Source organism: Marmota marmota, unplaced genomic scaffold (genome assembly GCF_001458135.2).
Source record: "Marmota marmota marmota unplaced genomic scaffold, marMar, whole genome shotgun sequence".
Classification (NCBI taxonomy): Eukaryota; Metazoa; Chordata; class Mammalia; order Rodentia; family Sciuridae; genus Marmota; species Marmota marmota.
In genome coordinates, this window is record NW_026000255.1 from 1,610,589 (window position 1) to 1,629,250 (window position 18,662).

The window sequence follows — 18,662 nt, forward strand, 5'->3', positions numbered from 1 at the left end:
AATGCTAATTCTACCTTACCCCTTGGAGAGATGTGCTTGAGCACTCATACACACACACACACACACACACACACACACACACACTCTAAACAATGTGGGCACCACACCAAACTATAGTACCTGAGAGAAATTTAAGTTTACCTTTAAGAGATGCTACAGGTTTTCCTCTAAAATCCGAGTAACTCTGCTGTTTTAGAGCTTTTCTCCACATTATTCCAGGTTCATCCTTTTTGTTAGTCACTTTATTATCATTAGTTTAAATTCAGCCATAACAGCCACCTTTGAGGCTCTGGTTCTTGCTCCCTCTTCCTTTGCCTCATTTCTTGTTCTCTGCTTTCCCTTTGATAGACCCTTAACAGTTCAGTGTATACCTTGTCATTCTTCCAGTGTCCCTGCTGCTTCAGTTCCTGTATAGTTACGCTCTCCCATCTCTAGTATTACTTTCACTAATCAGATTGTCATCTTATAAAGAATTTTCTTACAGTCCCTTCATTTTTATTTTTGTAGCATATGGTTGTCTGTTTTTTCCCCTGCAACCACCCCTTCACTCTTTCCCCTCTTTTCATATAATTTAAGCATAGTATAATGTCCTCTTTTCCATCCTATTACTAAGGAGTGTTCTCATAATGTTCCATATTTTTTGGCACTTCATTCTGAGTCTCTATGATAGTACTTACCATACTTCCAGTTCACATATTTTTCTTTCATGTTATCTGGGCCCCGAGTGCTAAGAGTTATCCACAGAACTTATTCCTCACACAACAGATAGGTGGTCAGTAAATTAACATAGTTTACTGGTTAATAGGCTTTTATTTTTCTCTGTAATCTGTGGTAATTAACACATGGAAAACTAAATCATGGAAAATTTCAACCTTACAATAAACACAAAGAATACAGAAGGATATACATAAATGTGTTTGTTTTGTTGTCATTGTTTTCCTTATTTAGGATACATCTATTTTACTTGTAAATCCATTCAAATATTTATAGATCCGTCATTTTAAGTACTATATATTTAATTCATATCAGTATATGATGAAAATTTCTCATTTTTTAAAGCAGTTACAACACTTATGGCATATCTCTACAACAATAGGAAAACCAATCTTTAAAACTTATGAACACTTAATACTATGATCCATTACAAAAATTACAAAAATCTAATTGACATATACTGTGAACTTCAAACAAGAGGCAAAACTTAGCAATATTCAAATAATACCTAAATCCTAAAGTTACTCACACAATCCCAAATACTAATGCCATACACTGTTTTTTTTCCTTCTCTCCTTTTCTCTTCAAAATTGTTAATACCCATTGATCTGATGTTCTTACTTCTGATTGCTCTTTGTCACCAAGTGATCATTATGACTTATCCTTTACTAGCTGCAGGACTTGTTGCTGGTATTAGCACTGGAAGTGCCAGCAAAATTGGTATTGGAACTTGCACAAACACCTGCAGGTATTTGAACTCTGGCATGGGCTTGGACTCGGACATCAGTCAGTGCTTTGGTTTTCATCCTGGCTCTGGCCTCCTCCTGTTTCACAGCTTCGCTATATTGTGATGGCCAATCCCTGGGGTCTCTGTTATAAACTTTGGCTACAAATTGTAAAATTTCCATTTTGCTGTTTTCCCGGTTGGCTTTAGGTCCCCAGAAGAATGCATATTCCAGTGGACTACCATTGTTCACTGGCTTATATTCCAGGTACCCACGCTGTACAAACTCTTGGGTGATTACCTTCTTTAGGTTCCCAAATATTCTGTACTTCTTTTTCAGCTGCACCCCTAACTTTTGCAGAACCTCCCAAATGAGGCTTTCTGTAGCACAGGTGCCCACCATGAAAATGATGCCTAACATCACAGTTAGGAGACCTTTTTTGAAACTTTTCTCACGTTTGATAGTGCTTGGGGATCTTGAGTTTTTCTGGGTCTTCAACATACCCCAAGCCTTTGAGATTCTTTGTTTCTGAGAGATGTTTGAGGCCTCTGAGTAGCTAAGGATCTCTGAAGAGCTGGGTTCCTTTGAGATTCCAGGGGCCTCTGGAGTACTGGGAGACTCAGATGCAATCAGAGAATTTAAGGTGCTGGGGGATCTGAAGGTGCTTGGATCCTTCAAGGTACTCCAGGCCTTTAACATGCTAGAGGCCTCTGAGGTGCTTAGGGTCTTTAAAGTGGTGGAGGTCTCATGCATGCTTGGAGGTTTCAAGGTGGTAAGGGCCTTTGTGGCAGCCGGGACCTCTGAGATGTCTAGGGTCTTTGAGGCACTCACCGTCTCTGTGGTGCTTGGAACACTCAAGGTGCTCAGAGCCTTCAAGGTACTTGGGACCTCAGAAGTGCTGGGGGCCTTAGAGGTGCTTTGAGCCTCAGAGATTCTGGGGTCCTTTAAAGTACTGGAGGTCTCCATGATGTTGGAAGCCTTTAAGTTTCTTGGGGCCTCATACCTGTTCATAGATGTCGATGTATTGGGATCCTCATAGATCCTTGGGCCATTAGAAACTCTTGGGGCCCTCAAGGTATTGAGATCATTTGAAGCCATCTCAACTTTCAAGGCTCTTGGAATTTCAGAGATGCCTGTAATCTCTGAGGTACTAGGGACACTTGATATATTTAGATGATTAGAAGTACTTTGGTCCCTTGAAGTGCTAAAGCCTGTGTTTGGACCACTGGAATTGCTCGGGGCCTCCCAGTTGCTTGGGTCTTGTGAGGTGTTTGAGGTCTCCAAAGTACTCAGGTCCCAGGAAGGACCTGGAGTCTCTGACATACCCAACCCTTGTGATACACTTGGAATCTCAGAGATACTGGGTCTCCTAGGAGTACTCTGGCCATGAGAAATGCTCCAGTCATGAGAATTATTCCAGCCATGAGAGCTGCTGCAGCCTTGGAAGTTGCCACGACCCCTTGAAGGACTTGGGCCCCAGGAAGTGCCTGGGACCCACATGGTGTTATGAGTCTCAGATGGGCTCTGGACCCGTGGATTACCACGGCCTCTGGGAACATTAGGGCCTCGCCAAGTGCTTGCACCTCTCCAGGTACTTGGGCCCCTCCAGTTGTTTGGGGCCTGCCAGGTGCTGGGGCCTCTCCAAGGGCTCCGGATCTCTGATGGGTTAGGGCCCCTCCAGGTACTCAGGCCTCGCCGAATGCTCACACCTAGTGAGGCACTGGGATCTTGCCAGGTGCTGGGGTCCTGCCAGGTGGTTGGGTCTAGCCAAGAGGTTGGGGTCCCCCAAGTATTTGGTCTCTGCCAAGCTGTGGGACCCCTCCAGACGGTTGGGCCCCTCCAGGAGGTGCTCAATCCTTGTGAAGAACTCAGTCTCCACAACATGTTAGGATTCCATCCTGTGCCTCTCAAGTTGTTGGGGCAAAATGAATAAGGACTAAGGGTCTCCATGTTGTTTGACATCCCCAAGGTGCTTGGGCCAAGGGAGGCCCTGAAGGTCCTGGAAGCCCCTGGGCCTTGTGAAGACATCAGGCCCTGTATATGGCTGTAGGCACCTCAATTCTCTCCCACAGTGTATGAGTTTCGATGAGGCCCACTATTTTGTCCTTGCAGCTTGTTTCCAGCCCCGTTGGGAATGGGGGATGGAATTCACGCAGGCAATTCAAGAGATCTGTGCATACAGATCACACCAGACTGGAAAGCAGGAGGGAATAGTTTCTGAGTAGCCTCAGAAACTTATCGCTTCAGCTGATACGGCTCCCACTGCTGTCACCGCGGCTTCTATCATTAAGGTACCTACTTTCTCTACAGCAACCTCCGCCCCCTACCTTCCCTACCTCTGCCGTCGCCGATGTGGCCGTCGCCGCTGCTGTAGCCTCTACAGCTGCTGACAATGCTGTTCCTGCCACGGGCAACAAAAATGTCACCGTTAGCCGCTATGTGGTTAACTCCCACGCAGCAGCTTCCAGCCTAACCGCGCCCGCCTCTGGCCCTCCGGACTTCCTTCCCAGAATCCTCCAGTCAGAGAGCTCCCCTTGGATGGCTTCGCCCCGCCCCACTTCCAGCACGTCCGCTGACTCCTGCACCGGAAGTGAGGTGGTCTGCATTGCCAGTTTCCGTGGGCTGGCGGAGTGAATGGGAGGCGGGCATCTGAGAGTGGGAGTGGGGGTGGGGAAAAGGAATTGGGGAGGGGGAGGAGGAGAAAGGGGGAAAGGAATGAAGATCATTCTTTATATTCTATAATTATTACCACTGGGGTCTTGGGAAAGAGTGAGTCTCTATGCCCAACGGAGGCCCGCAGGAGGTGGGGGGCGGGGAATGGAAGGCGTGCGGGACAGAGGTGGGGGTGTATTCTTGGAAGAAATCCGTTGACCTCAGCCCTCCTTTCCTGTTCTGTCCTACGCAGCGCATTCACTCACTCTCCCTGTTTTCAGAAAGCATTTATACTATACGTATCTAATTAATTCTTAGGCTCATCTAGGACCTGGATAATGTTATGGCCAAAGTGCTGGGCGATGAGAGGACATAGGAGTGCAAAGCCAGTAGTGTGAAAAAGGTGCAGAGCCTTTGCAGTGTTCTGCGTTCTCAGGGGTTACTAAACAGGGCAGTAAGAGGATCAGACCTCCATTTGTGCAGCCTCAAGGAGGGGCAGCCTATCTCCTGGCAGACCACATAGGAAGCAATTAAAATAAGAAGCAAGAGGCTTGAAAGTGATCCTTGAAGCTGTTGCTATGGGGATGGAGACAGGCATTTTGAGGGTGACCACTGAAAGGCTTAGGAGGCTGGAAGGAAATGGAGAATGGGGTGGAGGCAGGGGAGTGCAGGTTGGCTCCAAGGTTTGCAGGCTCCAGTCTCCCTGAGTACCTCATTTATTTTGCTTCTTTCAGAGCATACTCTGAACTTTGCTCACTTGTTTTCTCTGCCTAAATCACCTTCTCTCTCTTCTCCAACTATCTGAATTCCATCTGCCTGCTCAGAGGCGTCTTTCTCCCTGAAGCTTATCTTGGTTGGTCCAAAAGGGCATTGAGCCAGTTTTTACTGCCCTGAGGCAGGCCCTAGAGCTAGCATTTTGATTTTTTTTTTCTCATGTCATTGCAAGTATTAGCTTGCTCAAGTCACTTTACTTCTCTGAGGCTGTTTTCTCACCTGAAAGATGGAGGTAAAGTACTGGCTTCATAGGATTGTATGAATGAAATGAGATAGTAAATGAAAAGCCTTTTTCACATAGCAGGCACAGACATAGCAGGCCTCTCAAGGTGTTGAAGCAGTGTTGAGAATGTGGTACTTAATAAATGCATGTTGAAGGAATACATGATGGAAAAGTTCTTACATGTGTTCTTAACTGAACTCTTAAAAGGCAAGTGAATGGTTTTTACCTGTTTGGCTGGAAGGGATTAAATGCTTGCTCAACAGAGGCTCAGTTTGTAGTCTCACTTGGGGAAGCCCTGTCTAGCCTATATACAGTCTTTGATATTTCTTGGCCTTCATTGGAGTTTGTGAAATAGAATATGGCTGCATCTGGTGAATGAATTCTATGGTAGGGCAATGTGTATCGCTGGGAAAGCAGAATTGGCAGCCAAATTGTACCCAGGGAAGTCCAGACATCTGCACTTGTGTAGAAAGTGGGTGCCTCCTGTGGAGAAACAGGCATTGAATTCAGACCTAGGAACATGAGTTTTGACCCATTCTAAATCACTTACATGTACTTTAACCTTGATAAGTTCATTAATATCCCTTCCTTTGATTTTTCTCTGTAGAAATAGAAAAGTCTGATCTCTCTAGCCTTATCTTCCCGTCTTTTTTTTTTTTTTTAATTTCTCTCTGGAGATACTTTAAATGAAGTGTCTTGCAGTCATGATCTATAGGTGGAAGGGATTCTCTCTTGAGAAACAGGCAAAATGTTATAGGTTCATGTAGGGTAAATCAGAAGACAAACTCCAACAATGAATTTAATATTATGATCTCTTACAAGTGTTTTGCAATGGGCTGGTGCTGTTCTAATTCAATAAATTTTCAGGAAAGAACAGATTCAATAAAGAAATGGCCTTCCAGCTAAGGCTAGTGACTCATTGTGGTTGGGATGGGGAATGATGGGCAAGGAAAGCCGTGTGGGGAAGGATCAGTGTTAAATACTTGGGATCTTCCTAAACATGGCAGTCATTTCTTCCCATTGACTTGGATCCCTGCTTCATAGACGAACTGAACAATATAGCCAAGCCCCAAACCTGAGAGGGCCTGATTTTTTTACATGTCCATGTATCCTCCACACCTCTAGTAGTGCTCTTGATTCCACTGCATTCTACAGTGCCTTTTGGATTAAGGGTTAATGACAAACAGCTAAGGGGTACTCACTGACTCTCTGATATATATTGGCCTATGTTAACAACAAGGCTATGGAGGCTTCAATTGAAGAGGAGACAGAGATTCTGGAGGACATTGTAAGTCTTCTACTTCAGTTTGAACAGTAATTGAGTAAAAAACTCTCAGTGTTTAGTCCCTCATGTCTGCAACTTCCCAGGTGAAAAACCCAGTGGGTTGTGGGGAAATAATTCTGTATTTTCATTCAATAATTATATGGATGAGGCAGAACATGGTGTCCTTTGAGCCCTACTCTTTTGTTTCCTTGTGTTCTCTCCTAACTTATCATTTTCATATCTGGAAAGGTTGTTGATAAGAGATTTTTCCATGTGTTGGAAGAAGTCCAGTAAAGAGGAAGGATAAGATCCTAGCCTGACACAAGGGGAAGTGGCCATGTCCACTCAGGAAACTAGCATGGAGGGGTGTGGTCAACAAATGATTGATAAACAGCATATACTGTTTGTACTCAAATACCCAGACAGTGGCATACTACAGGCTCCACTTGATTCAGGCTGAACTTTGTCTTTTATAATGAGTGAGAACAGAATATGATGGGCATAGAAGTCTTCTAGGAGTCAAATAGCACACACCAACCACTCTGGTTCTCCTCTCCATTTTATTTATTTATTTTTTTGAAGTTTGAAGTTATATGTGCCTAGAGTACTGAAAATTATCTTCTTTTTTGGTTCTAATTAGTTATATGTGACAGTAGAATGCATTTTGACACATCATACATAAACGGAATATAACTTCTCATACTTCTGGTTGTCCATGATATAGAATCACACTGGTCATATAATCATATATACACAGAGGATAATAATGTATATTATTGTAATGAATAATAATAATTCTTTAAAATTTCTTCTCAACTCTGGTAGGATTTTATGGGAATTCAGTGTTATAAGCTCATTCTCTAACTGAATTTTTCTTTGTAACCAGAACCTATAAGACCTCCTTTTGGGTAAGCCTACCAGTTTGTGGCAGTGAAGCAAGTACTTCTTCAGGGCATAGAGCACTCTTGCATCAGCTCCCCATTTACCACAACCTTTGCACTCATTGTGAGTTTACTTAGATTACTGGAAAAAGTGAGTCTAGCCCCATCTACTGTACCTAGTTTGGGGACTTCTCACATTTCTAATCCATTGATGATTCTTATGAATTGTTTTGCAATGCAGGTATTGACTTTTTTTTTTTTACAATTTCCAAAATTTGGGGGCTTTCAAGGAAGTTTATAGTGTGTGCATTCCTATGATTATGAAGCAAAAAGGATTACATTTGCAGTTTGTTTGTTTTTAGGGTGAAATATTTTTATTGTGAATTAATCTCAAACATACAGACAAGGAAAAAGATTAATATATATTCCCATGTAACCAATGCCTAGCTATATCAAAACTAAAATTAGATCCTACTTATGTAAGTCTTTATGCTGAATTTAACACATGAAATGAATAAAAAGTATAGTAGAAAATTACTCTGCTGTTGTTTTATCCATGTATCCTCCATTAAAACAAGGCAGGCTTGATTTATCCTAGATTTTCTTCCTTTCTTCTATAAAATAGGTAACAATTACATGATCTATTATCTGGAGTTGAGGCACTAATGGGAATTATTTATGGTGATGAAGTCATCCCTACCATACTCACAATTAATTATATCTCATGGACCATAATACTAGTGTCAGAATTCTCTTCCTCCTGCTGTCTCTATCAGGATAGTTCTTTTAATCTTCCTTCTTGATTTGGCTGCTGAGAACTTATTTCTCCTCTTGTCTCTTTTCCAGTTGAGAGCATGTAGACACTTATCACTGTTCATTTCTTACTGTGATTTCCTCTGCCTATGATAAGTAGGTTATTCATATTTTGATACTTGCTGTTGTAGTATAAATGCCATCATCTTTCATTTAGGAAAGTCTTTTAGAGCTTCAGAAGGCTGTGTATTTTTTTCTTTCACAGTTTTTTGATGATCAGCTGGGTAAAATTTACTCATGTTTAAGGACTAGTTTGTGATAGAACAGTAAATGCCCTCGTTGTCCAGCGTCTCCTTAATATTAGTCTTGGTTATAATGGTATCATTACTCTTGAACTACTGGTCTTTATGGTGCCAGATGAAGCTGGTATAGTGGCCATTGCACAAGGTTCCTTGGTAATTAGTCATTACAAACAAGGAATAGTTATTATTGTTGTTTTATGTATTAGTCTACAGCTGCAACTGTCTGTTCATCTTACTCTTTTTTACTTAAGGCCATATATGGTATCATATCCAGTTCCAGAAGAAAGGAGTTGTAGGTAGTGGTTTTGTGCCTCTGTTTGATCAGGTGTTCAAATGAGATCAAAACAGGCCACAGTGGGTAATTTATTCATTGTGAGGAATATGCATTTGATTTTGGTCATGCTTCTGAGGTACTCAGGCCTTGTGAATCTTCACAGGTAATCTGTGGACATAGTTCTAATTGGTATATGTCTTTCCTTGTTTGAGATGCTCTTCTTTCCAGGGATCCTGAGCAGGATCAGCCAGATCAGGATCAGGGAGGAAAAGCTAGATAAGCACATGGGCCAGGGTTGTAGCTCATTGGTAGATCACTTGCCTAGCCCATTGTGAGGCACTGGGTTCAATCCTCAGCACCACGTAAAAATAAATTAAAAAATGTTTTGTGTCCATCTATAACTAAAAACATTAAAAAAAAAAACCCAGATAAGCACGATCTGATGTCCCAGAATGTGATGGAAACATTTTGATAGGTTTAAAGGGTGACATCAGACTGCAGGCCACCTGTGAATATTTGGTTTATAATGCAGTTAAAGTGGTTGAAATTATTAGTTGCCTTCTCAACATAATCACATTTTCAATGCCTGTGCAGCCAAAATAAGGAATTGTAGGCAGTCTGTTGCCTCTTCTCTGCTAAATGATGAACATGTATCCATATCAGGTGCAGTAACTTATAGGGAATGTGAGGAAATGGGTTTCCAAAATACAACTCCCAAAAGACTGAAGACATCTCACAGACCAAACTCAACTCTGATTTTAACATTTCATATATGTGCCTCTGAGAGGGAAGAATATCTCTCAGTATTGGAGTGAAGGTAAGATCTGGACAATGCACTTCAGAAAGCATGTGTTGCCAAGATTTATTGGTCCTTTTAAGCCTATAATGGAATTTGAGGGGAGTTTTTTCCTGTTTGGGTTATGCCTTAGCAATTCTAGTTCCTGTCTAGTTGGTTACCAGGAGGAATCTTCTTGCCAAGGTTTGAAGCTGTACATTTTTGGTGAGAAATCCCCACTGGTGTTGAGGTTTGGAATTTCTAAGTTTTCCATTTGCTCTTTTCTTACAATATGCTCAATGTCTTGAGAAGTGCAGAGCTCCATCAAACTCTTGCAGTAAAAGACTTGTTAAATTACAGAACAGCTTCTAGCAGCATAATGTCATGTCCCTAACATGATACCAGCTCCCCATTAAAATGCCTGCCTAAAAAAGCTTAAGGCTGCTAGAATATACTGTTTTTTTTCTAGCCAACACCAGGTAATAAGGCCCCCGACCTACTTTTCTTAGTGCATATACCAAAAGAGGCTTATATTTTTGAATATGTGTATCTTACTATTCAGAAATGTCTTTCTAAAGGACCTGAGAGCCATTCTCTTGAAATGCAATAATCAGGAAGGATAGGGCCTCCTGTCCCAGTGTCTATGGAAGAATAGAACCCAGCTAGCAATCTCAGCTGGTCTTATGACATATATGCTGGTGAGCCCCCTGTAGTTTTTCACTTCTATTAAGTCTACTGAGTCCCTGCTCTCCCTCTTTCCTCATTCTACCTTTAGAACTCACAAATTACTTCTATGTAATTTGGAATGAAGCTTAGCTATTTTCTGTACTGTCAGTATTTACTGAATAAAATCTGTTTTCACTGCTTTAACTATTGTCCAATTGTGTTTATCAAGTAGTCTTTATCATGTATATAATCATGAAACATAAAACCTAAAGTAGCTTTATTGTAGAAGTCCACAGCTAAGTGGTACTGTTTCAACATATTCATTAACATATTTCTCTGTAAAGCAGGTGTTTTAGTCAGCTTTTCTGTTGCTGTGACTAAAAGACCTGATAAGAACAACTTAAGAGGAAAAGTATATCTGCTCATGATTTCAGAGGTTCAGTGCATGGTTGGCAGACTCCATAGCTCTGGGCTGAGGTGAGGCAGAATATCATGGTGGAATGGTTAGCAGAAAAAAGTAGCTCAGAACATGGCAAGCAGGAAGCACAGAGAGAGCTCTGCTTACCAGGGACAAAATAGATTTTCTAAAGGCAAACCCCCCAGTGAACTACTTCCTCCATCCACACACTACCTGCCTACAGTTACCACCCAGTTAATCCATATGAGGGGATTAATTCCTTATCAGGTTACAGCTCTTATAATCTAAACCAAAGCAGCAGGCAAAAAAGACACATGAAAAGCAAGAGTAGACTCTGTTCATATACTGTAACACCCACGACAGCTGCCCAACTTTGTCTTGCTTTTTCTGCTTTCTTGAGTTTCTGCTTCATATAAAGCATAATTTCTACCTCTAGTTATAAACTGTTCATGTGGGAATAGCCCAGAGGACCCATAGCAAACTCTACATGTAAGAATCTGTCTAAAGGCCTTGCCAGAATGCAAAACCTGTCAGGGATCTTGTACATAACCTGAACAGGGGAACTGAACAGAAAAGGACAGGGTGGTGCTAAAAGAAGTGCAGTGTAAAGGGAGGAAATCCACTAACTCTACACTCAGGATTATAATTCCGAAGACCAATCTAGCCTTTAACAATGCAGCTATCTTTTATGCCTCCTTATTCTGATGGTTTGAACGTGGCAAAATTGGATCTAATCAACCAGTATATCCCACCATATCCTAGAGGAAAGTTGCTCAGAATAGATATTAATGGTGAATGGAATGACCTTGGCAAGAAAATCTAGCAAACGTACACTACAGCTATAAAGGCTTAGAGGATTCCCCTGGGTCTCCTCAGGTCTGACTCCTTTGTGGAAGTCAGGACACCCTCTGCCCTACTTCAGGTGCTAAAGCTTCTAGACAAGGCAGAATTACTCCCTGGCACTTGTATAGAGGAGGGAAGCCCAGGGCAAGAGAGTTTTCTGCTTTACTCAGTCCTTGAAGCCTCTGTAAATCAAGTCACTAAGCTATTTCTGGTACTTCTTTGCTACTATGTTCCCATCCTCCTACAGTCTAATTCCATCACTAAACAAATCTTGAAGCCCCAACACCCTCACTCCACCACCCAACAATATCCCTGGATCCTTTATTTACTTAAAGGTCTAGGTTAACTTGGGCTCCAATTATTCCTTAGCCAGCCATCTCTTCTGACCTATCCACTAGGTATAGTCACAAGGGAGATACTCCTGGCCTAGTTTCCATAGCAAAAAAACCAAAAAACAAACAAAAAACAACCAAACAACAACAAAAACAAAAATATTCACTGGTGCCCAGTGGGTTAAAGGTTTAGAGGAATGGCAACTTTTTGGTATGAATCCCTAAGGGACCAATAAGAGTCTAATTTCAGGGAGTAAATTGGAGATAGGGATATTATCTTGGAGTGTAGGAGAGAGGAAACATAACCAAGGGCATCAGGCTCAGACTTGAGCCAAGGAACTTAGTAGCTGTGTGAGCTCAGATAAAACACCTATGCTCTCTGAGTCTTAATTATGTAATCTGTTACAATGATTTCAATTGTATTTCAGTTTTCAACTGATTGGTGTAAAAGCAATACTCATTCAGTAGAAATCATACTTTAAATTTTGAATTTTGATCTTTTGCTGGGCTAGAAATATATAATACAATATTTCCTTGAGCGGCTGGGAGGTGGCAGCAGCAGCAGCAGCAGCAGCAAATCTCAGCTCACAGTCAGCCATTAAATCACAAACAGACAATACATAATGGTGTACTGTGTTGTTAAGCTGTGATGGTCAGTAGACAAAATATATTGAGCATGCTTTCAAATTACAATTTTTTCACACTGTAATAGGTTTATTGTAGCATAAACCCAGTAAGTTGATGAAGAAATCTTTATAGCAAAAAATCTTTATGGCAAACTTCAACTTTCATACCCCTCTTTCTTAATCCCCACCTTTAAACCAGTAGATAGCACAATGTCTGATACACAGAACACAGGAAAAGAAAACATTTTCCTTCAAAGATATCTCAAAGTTGTGACCCAGTTCACCTGATGATCCATTGTAGGCACTTCATGTACAGGAACATGCACTCAGTAAATAAAGATCAATCCTTTAAATGTACTACTGTGCTAGGTACTCTGTGCTATGAGAAACACAGAGAACAACAATGTGTCCTCAAAAAGGTTATAGCCCAGGATGATTTTTTTTCCTTCATTTTGACAAAAAACAGAATCCAAGGCCACAATCCCCAGGAAAGATGCAATCTCCAGGGCCCATGACCAATCACAAGATTATTACTATTTATTAGTGAAAACATTTGATGTTATGTTACTCTCTCTTGGACAGTCATGCACCTTCCCTCTAAATCTCAGAATTAGGATTCTACTCCCCTAGGATTAGGAGTAGGATCTAATAGATGCCTCCTCACAGTGGATATCAGTGGTTTTAGAAAGTTCAACAGATTCATTCATGTATTTGAATTTTCTGAGTGAGCACAGTCTAATGTTCTCTTGGAGAGAATAATCATAACTATTTAACTCCCTCACACTGAGTATAGTTTTAGAGGTTGAAATAAGAGCCAGTCTTCTTTCAGAGGAATTTGTTAGTAGGAACATTTGTCTGAGAGATAAGAGAGAAGTGTGCTTATACTTTTCCATTATTATCAGTGGTGATGTATACAACCTACACATCATCTTTGAGGTTGAATGCTCTAATAAGAGCTGATTTGACCTGCTAGCAGTTGTTACCATAAACTCACAGAAATTTAGCAAAATATAGTTTCCAACTTGTAGATACTTAGATTCTGTCCTAGTCTGTTTGTGCTATATTAGTCAGCTTTTCATTACTGTGAACAAAACACCTGACAAGAACAACTTAAAAGAAGAAAAGTTTATTTTATCTCACAGTTTCAGAGTTTCATCCAACACCATTGCTCTGGGCCCACAGTGAATCAGAACATCATGGCATAGAAGCACTGCTCCTCTCATGGTGGCCAGGAAGCAGAGTGGGGTGAAAAGCATAGGGAAGATGAACCCTTCCAGGGAATACCTCCAGTGACTTGACACTTCCGGCCATCCCCCATCTGCTTATAGTTACCAACCAGTTAAGTCTATTCAAACTATGATGGAATGATTAGGTTATAGCTCTTACAACCCAATCATTTCACCTCAGAGCATTCCTGCATTAACACAGGATCATTGTGGGGCACCTCATACCCAAATCATGACAACTGCTACAAAAAGTACCACAGATGAGGCAATTGATAAGGAATAGAAATTTACTTCTCACATTTTCAGAGGTTGGGAGGTCCAAGATCAAACTGCCTCCAGGTTTGGTGTCTGGTAAGGGCTGCTGTTTCCACGATGGTGCTTCAGAGGCTGCTTCTTCCAGAGGGGGGAATACTGTATCTTTTTTTTTTTTTTTGGTACCAGGGATTGAACCCAGGGTGCTTGACTACTGAGAAACATCCCAAGCCCTTTTTTGTACTGAGTTGCGAAGTGCCTTGCTAATCTGCTGAGACTGGCTTTGAACTCATGATCCTCCTGCCTCAGCCTCCTGAGTTACTGGGATTACAGCAGTGCATCACTGTACCCAGCAGAATGCTGTATCTTTACATGAAAAGGACAGAAAATCAAAAGGAGACCTGGCTAGGTCCTTTCATCAACTTATTAGGGCAATAATCCAAGCTCAAGAGCTGAGCTTCCATGCCATTATCATTTTTCAAAGGCTATACCTCTTAATATTGTTGCACTAGAGATTAAGTTGGAGACTCTTAATTGTGGGGGACACATTCAGACCATAGCAGCTCCCAACTCAGCTGGTGTTGCTGTAGGTGCTGGAAAGATCACTGCAATTCTCATGGTTCTAAGTGACATCACCTCATACAGTGTGAATAGAAGGCTTACAATTTTCAGGCTAGCTTTTTTTAACTTCTCTCAACATACATACTCTGTTTAAAAAACACCATGACAAGAAGCTTCAAGACATGTTATGATCTCTGCAAAATGTGGTGATTATTCCATATGTTGCCTTCCTCTGAAGTTTTCAAGGAGGTTTAGTGAAAAGGAGAGGGGGAGGTGGTGGAGATATTGATTATGAGACTCCAACATCTAGGAAATTGGACCTCACTGCATATCTTAGAATTAGGGTTTAAACAACATAAACAGGAGGTAGAAGATCACACATAACCAAAACTCCAGTGAGGTGAAAACAGGCAGAAATGGAGTCACTAAGAGGTGCTCAGGGGTCAATGAGGTACAGGTTTGCAGATAGGAAATGGCCTGCCTACCTATTGGTCGGTGGAAGCATGTCAAAGGGGAATATGTGGTCTTTACTGGTCTCAATTAGCACCACCTATATTTCTGGTCTCCTTCAATCATTTGGAATTATTCTATGTAGTGTGTGTGTGTGTGTGTGTGTGTGTGTGTGTGTGTTTTACTGGCAAAATTTGAAAGGGAGAAAAGAGAGCACAGTGGCCCTGAGAGTCTCAGGGATTCCACCTCCATCAAAAACTACCCAGTCGACACTGCTACATCGATGTTCATAGCAGCACNCAGACTTGCTGTGTGAATTTGGGCCAACCAAGTGTCTTTCTGGCCTTTCTTCCTATATCAATGACATGGAAGGTAACTAAGTTGTGAGAGGTTAGGTTGGTGGATAAGGGTGTGGGATGTGGGCCAAACAATGGTTTGCATCCTGAATGCCCACCCCTGGCTCTGTGAGCTCCAACAGGTGACCTAAATGCACTCTGTCTTGGATTACTGCTGTGTAAAATGAGGCTGATTATAACAACAACCCCTAGGTTTGTCCACCACTCTTTGTGGACAGTATTCAATATGTAAAGAAATATCAAGTGCTTAGAACAGAGATTGGAGCACAGTGAAGTGAGAAGCATGTAAGTTCTATGTTCCATCTGAAAATGCAAGTTAACTTTCATCCCTGGAGCTTTGTATTCATTACTAGACCTGGAACAGTCTTCCCCTATAATTTCCCTTCTCTTCTGATTGCTGTTCAACCATCACCAAGAGAGGCCTTCCCTGATCCACCCTCTAAGGGAACAAAACTCTGTCCCTGTCTCTTCCATTTCTAAGATTTATTCCCCTCTCTATTAATTTTGCTTGACTTTATTTCCCACTTTACCATACCTGCTTACTCTATGTCTTCTCTAATAGGATCAAAGTGGACCAAGGAAAAGAGCAAATGCATGCATACTGTTTGTATGAATATAAAGTAGTACATCTATTATGAAAAACAATTTAGATATTCCTCAAAACATTAAAATATTGCTAGTATGTGATCCAGCAATCCTGCTATTGTGTGTGTATGTGTGTGTGTGTGTGTGTGTATCTCCAAAGGAAATGAAATCAGTATGTGGAAATACATCTGCGCTCCTATGTTTATTGCTGCATTACTAATAATCACCAAAAAAATGGAAAAAAACCCTAAGTGTCCATAAAGGGACAAATGATAAAAATGTCATACATTATAATTATTTTTAAAACATTTATTGCATTTTCCAATATTGTTTACTATTTTTTTGACATTTCTTTGCTTATGCAGTTGAATAGCCTACTTGTTCACAACTCTGGTTTTTATTCTTAATACACAAATGTAACACTAAAAATAGCACAAATTCAGCAAGAATACTGAATCTGATTTTATCTGTCTTTAAAAACAACACCAATATTTCTCAATCTGTCCCAAAATATTGTAGGATATGTTCACTGTGTTTAATTTCCAAATGAATTTTCCTAAACTCTCTGTAGCATTTGAACATTCATTATTTAAAATGTAGTTTTAGAACTGCATGCAATCAAATGTAAAATCACTTTGCCTTGCTGCTCTACTCTTATCAAGCCCTCTTTGCACTGAGTCATGGCATCAGACTTAAGTTATGGCATAGAATTAAATATCCTCTCAAAAATAGCAATTGAGCACATATTTTGCATGCTAGTAATAGGTTTTAGATTCATAAGAATTGCTTTGTAGATTTCCAAAAATTTCCATCCATTATGTTCCCCCTATATATTTGTTTTGTCAGCCAATCTGGTTCTATATATGCAAAGGCTCTCCATATATAAATGTCTGTAATTTCTAAATACTCTAAAGTGCATTGGACACCATTATATGTTACATTTCTCTTTATTACAGAAAGTGATTTTAAAATTCAGAAATTATTTAAACTTTACTTTTAAAGTAGTCTTATCTCCAAATAAAAGTTATTTTTTTTTGCCTTGAGTTTTTGTTGCAACATATAATATTGTACAACTCAGGTACAGTCAATTGATTCTCTCTTAGTTTTGACAAAAAGTCCCTTCTTGACCAACTTCTAGCCAGACTCCTCTGAGGCATGTTCACGACTAGGCCTAAACCTTGGCTTATAAAGACTTGAATAAACACTAACATATTTTCTTGCATTTCTGGAATGACTCTAACTCCTCCTCACACTCTTTTTTAAAAAAATATTTTTGTAATTGTAGATGGGTAGAATGCCTTTATTTTATTTGTTTATTTTTATGTGGTGCTAAGATCGAACTCAGTGCCTCACATGTGCTGAGGCAAGAACTCTGCCACTGAGCCCCAGCCCCAGCCCTCTCCCCACACCCTTAAAGTGACATGTTGAGAAACCTCAAGTGTGCCAAAAAGAACATACTTTTTTCTTCCAGCCAGTACTTTAAGATTAAGTCCCTGAATCTCAGTCTCTGTGAGAGGACAGGAGCCTAAACTTAAATAAGTGTCAGTTAGTAACCCAGATGAATTTAACATGAACCAACTGCCCATTCCTGCTGTTGTAATTTTTTACTTCTTTGACTCTGCTCAAGTGCCTCTTGTTCCCTCTCCTCATTCCTTCATTATAAAATGTTTAGCCACCTCTATACAAATAAAGTTGTATTCAGTTCATGCTGGACCCTCTTACCTATTGCAATAATATTAATGATTAGGGTCTGTCCTAATTTAACTAGTGTCTGTTTATCTTTGAAAGGTTCCTTATAGCCTCTTCAAAGAACTTCAGTTTTGGAGAAAAAACATAAGAAATTCTGTTTTATTAGAATCATTTTCTCTTTTCTTTTCTTCAATATATTTTAAATAGGCGAACATTATTCTTCTCTCACACTTTGAAAACAATTGCATGGCTGGCCAACGTTTTGGCATCTTTTCTATGATTTGGAAAATTATGCCATCTTCTAGGCATATGTTTAAGGAGGATATTCCATTTTCGTTCATTCAAAACTCTCATTAAGCACTAAGCACAGTGGTACATGTCTGTAATCCCAGTGGCTCAAGATGCTGAGGCAGAAGAACTGCAGGTTCAAAGCCAGTCTCAGCAACTTAGCAAGGTCCTAAGCAATTCAGTGAGACCCTGTCTCTAAATAAAACGTAAAAAAGGGCTGAGGATGTGGTCCAGTGGTTAAGCACCCCTGGGTCCAATCCCAGTACCCAAAACAAACAAATAACAAACAAACAAAACTCATTAAACATGTTTGCATGTTTTGAGAAAATTGAAATGTGATCACGGCTCTTCATTATAAAGGCTTTCATATCACAAATAAGCAAATCACTCACAGTTTATCAGTGTTGTGTATAAGGTATGCAAATTTGGCAAGTAAGATATTTTCATTTTCTTTTTAAAGAAGCTTGTAGACTGAGCAGAATTTGTACTGCCTTTCATATATGCAGACATCTGAACAAAGTCTTATTTATATTTGGATAAATTTGAGACAGTTCCCAGTGATAGCAGTGTTTTAGATGTCTCTATATGACTTCAGTTATAGTGGGCAGTATGTGTGATCTCTTGGGGCAAGAAATTCAATAGGAATGAGGTGTTCGTGTGTGAGTGATTTTCAGATCAAAATAAATGACTAGCAGTGGCCAGATCATCATGTGCCTTGTAGTCAAGGTAATGAATTTGGCTGTTATTACAGATGTAGTGAAAGGCCCCTTGAAAGTTTTTAGCATTTGAATGGCATGACAATGTTTAAAATGCTTCACCTTTGCAATTGAATAAGGAATAGACTACAAAGGGTCAGTTGTGGAAGAAATAAAACTGTATGAGACTATTACAGATAAGAAATGAAGATGCCTAGCGATGACAAAGGTGGTCCAGAAAAGGTAAAGAAAAATTTTGTAACATATTTAGCAATTAGACCTACTAAACTTGCTGCTGAATTGGATAGAGGAATAAAGGATAGGTAAGAGGGTTTTAG

General features: G+C 40.4%; 1 protein-coding gene and 1 pseudogene across 1 annotated transcript; both read right to left on the reverse strand.

The window, feature by feature from the left end:
* Nucleotides 1-790: 790 nt before the first annotated feature.
* LOC107159980 (melanoma-associated antigen E1) lies at nucleotides 791-3,961 on the reverse strand. Its single transcript, XM_015506618.2, has one exon. It carries the CDS (start codon nucleotides 3,465-3,467, stop codon nucleotides 1,383-1,385), a length of 2,085 nt encoding a protein of 694 aa, XP_015362104.1. The 5' UTR covers nucleotides 3,468-3,961; the 3' UTR covers nucleotides 791-1,382.
* Nucleotides 3,962-9,039: 5,078 nt separating this feature from the next.
* LOC107159967 lies at nucleotides 9,040-9,662 on the reverse strand (annotated as a pseudogene).
* Nucleotides 9,663-18,662: the final 9,000 nt, after the last annotated feature.

Bases quoted from the DNA above. Each gene is read 5' to 3' on its own strand.
- LOC107159980 (XM_015506618.2), bottom strand. From the start codon at position 3,467: ATGTCTTCACAAGGCCCAGGGGCTTCCAGGACCTTCAGGGCCTCCCTT.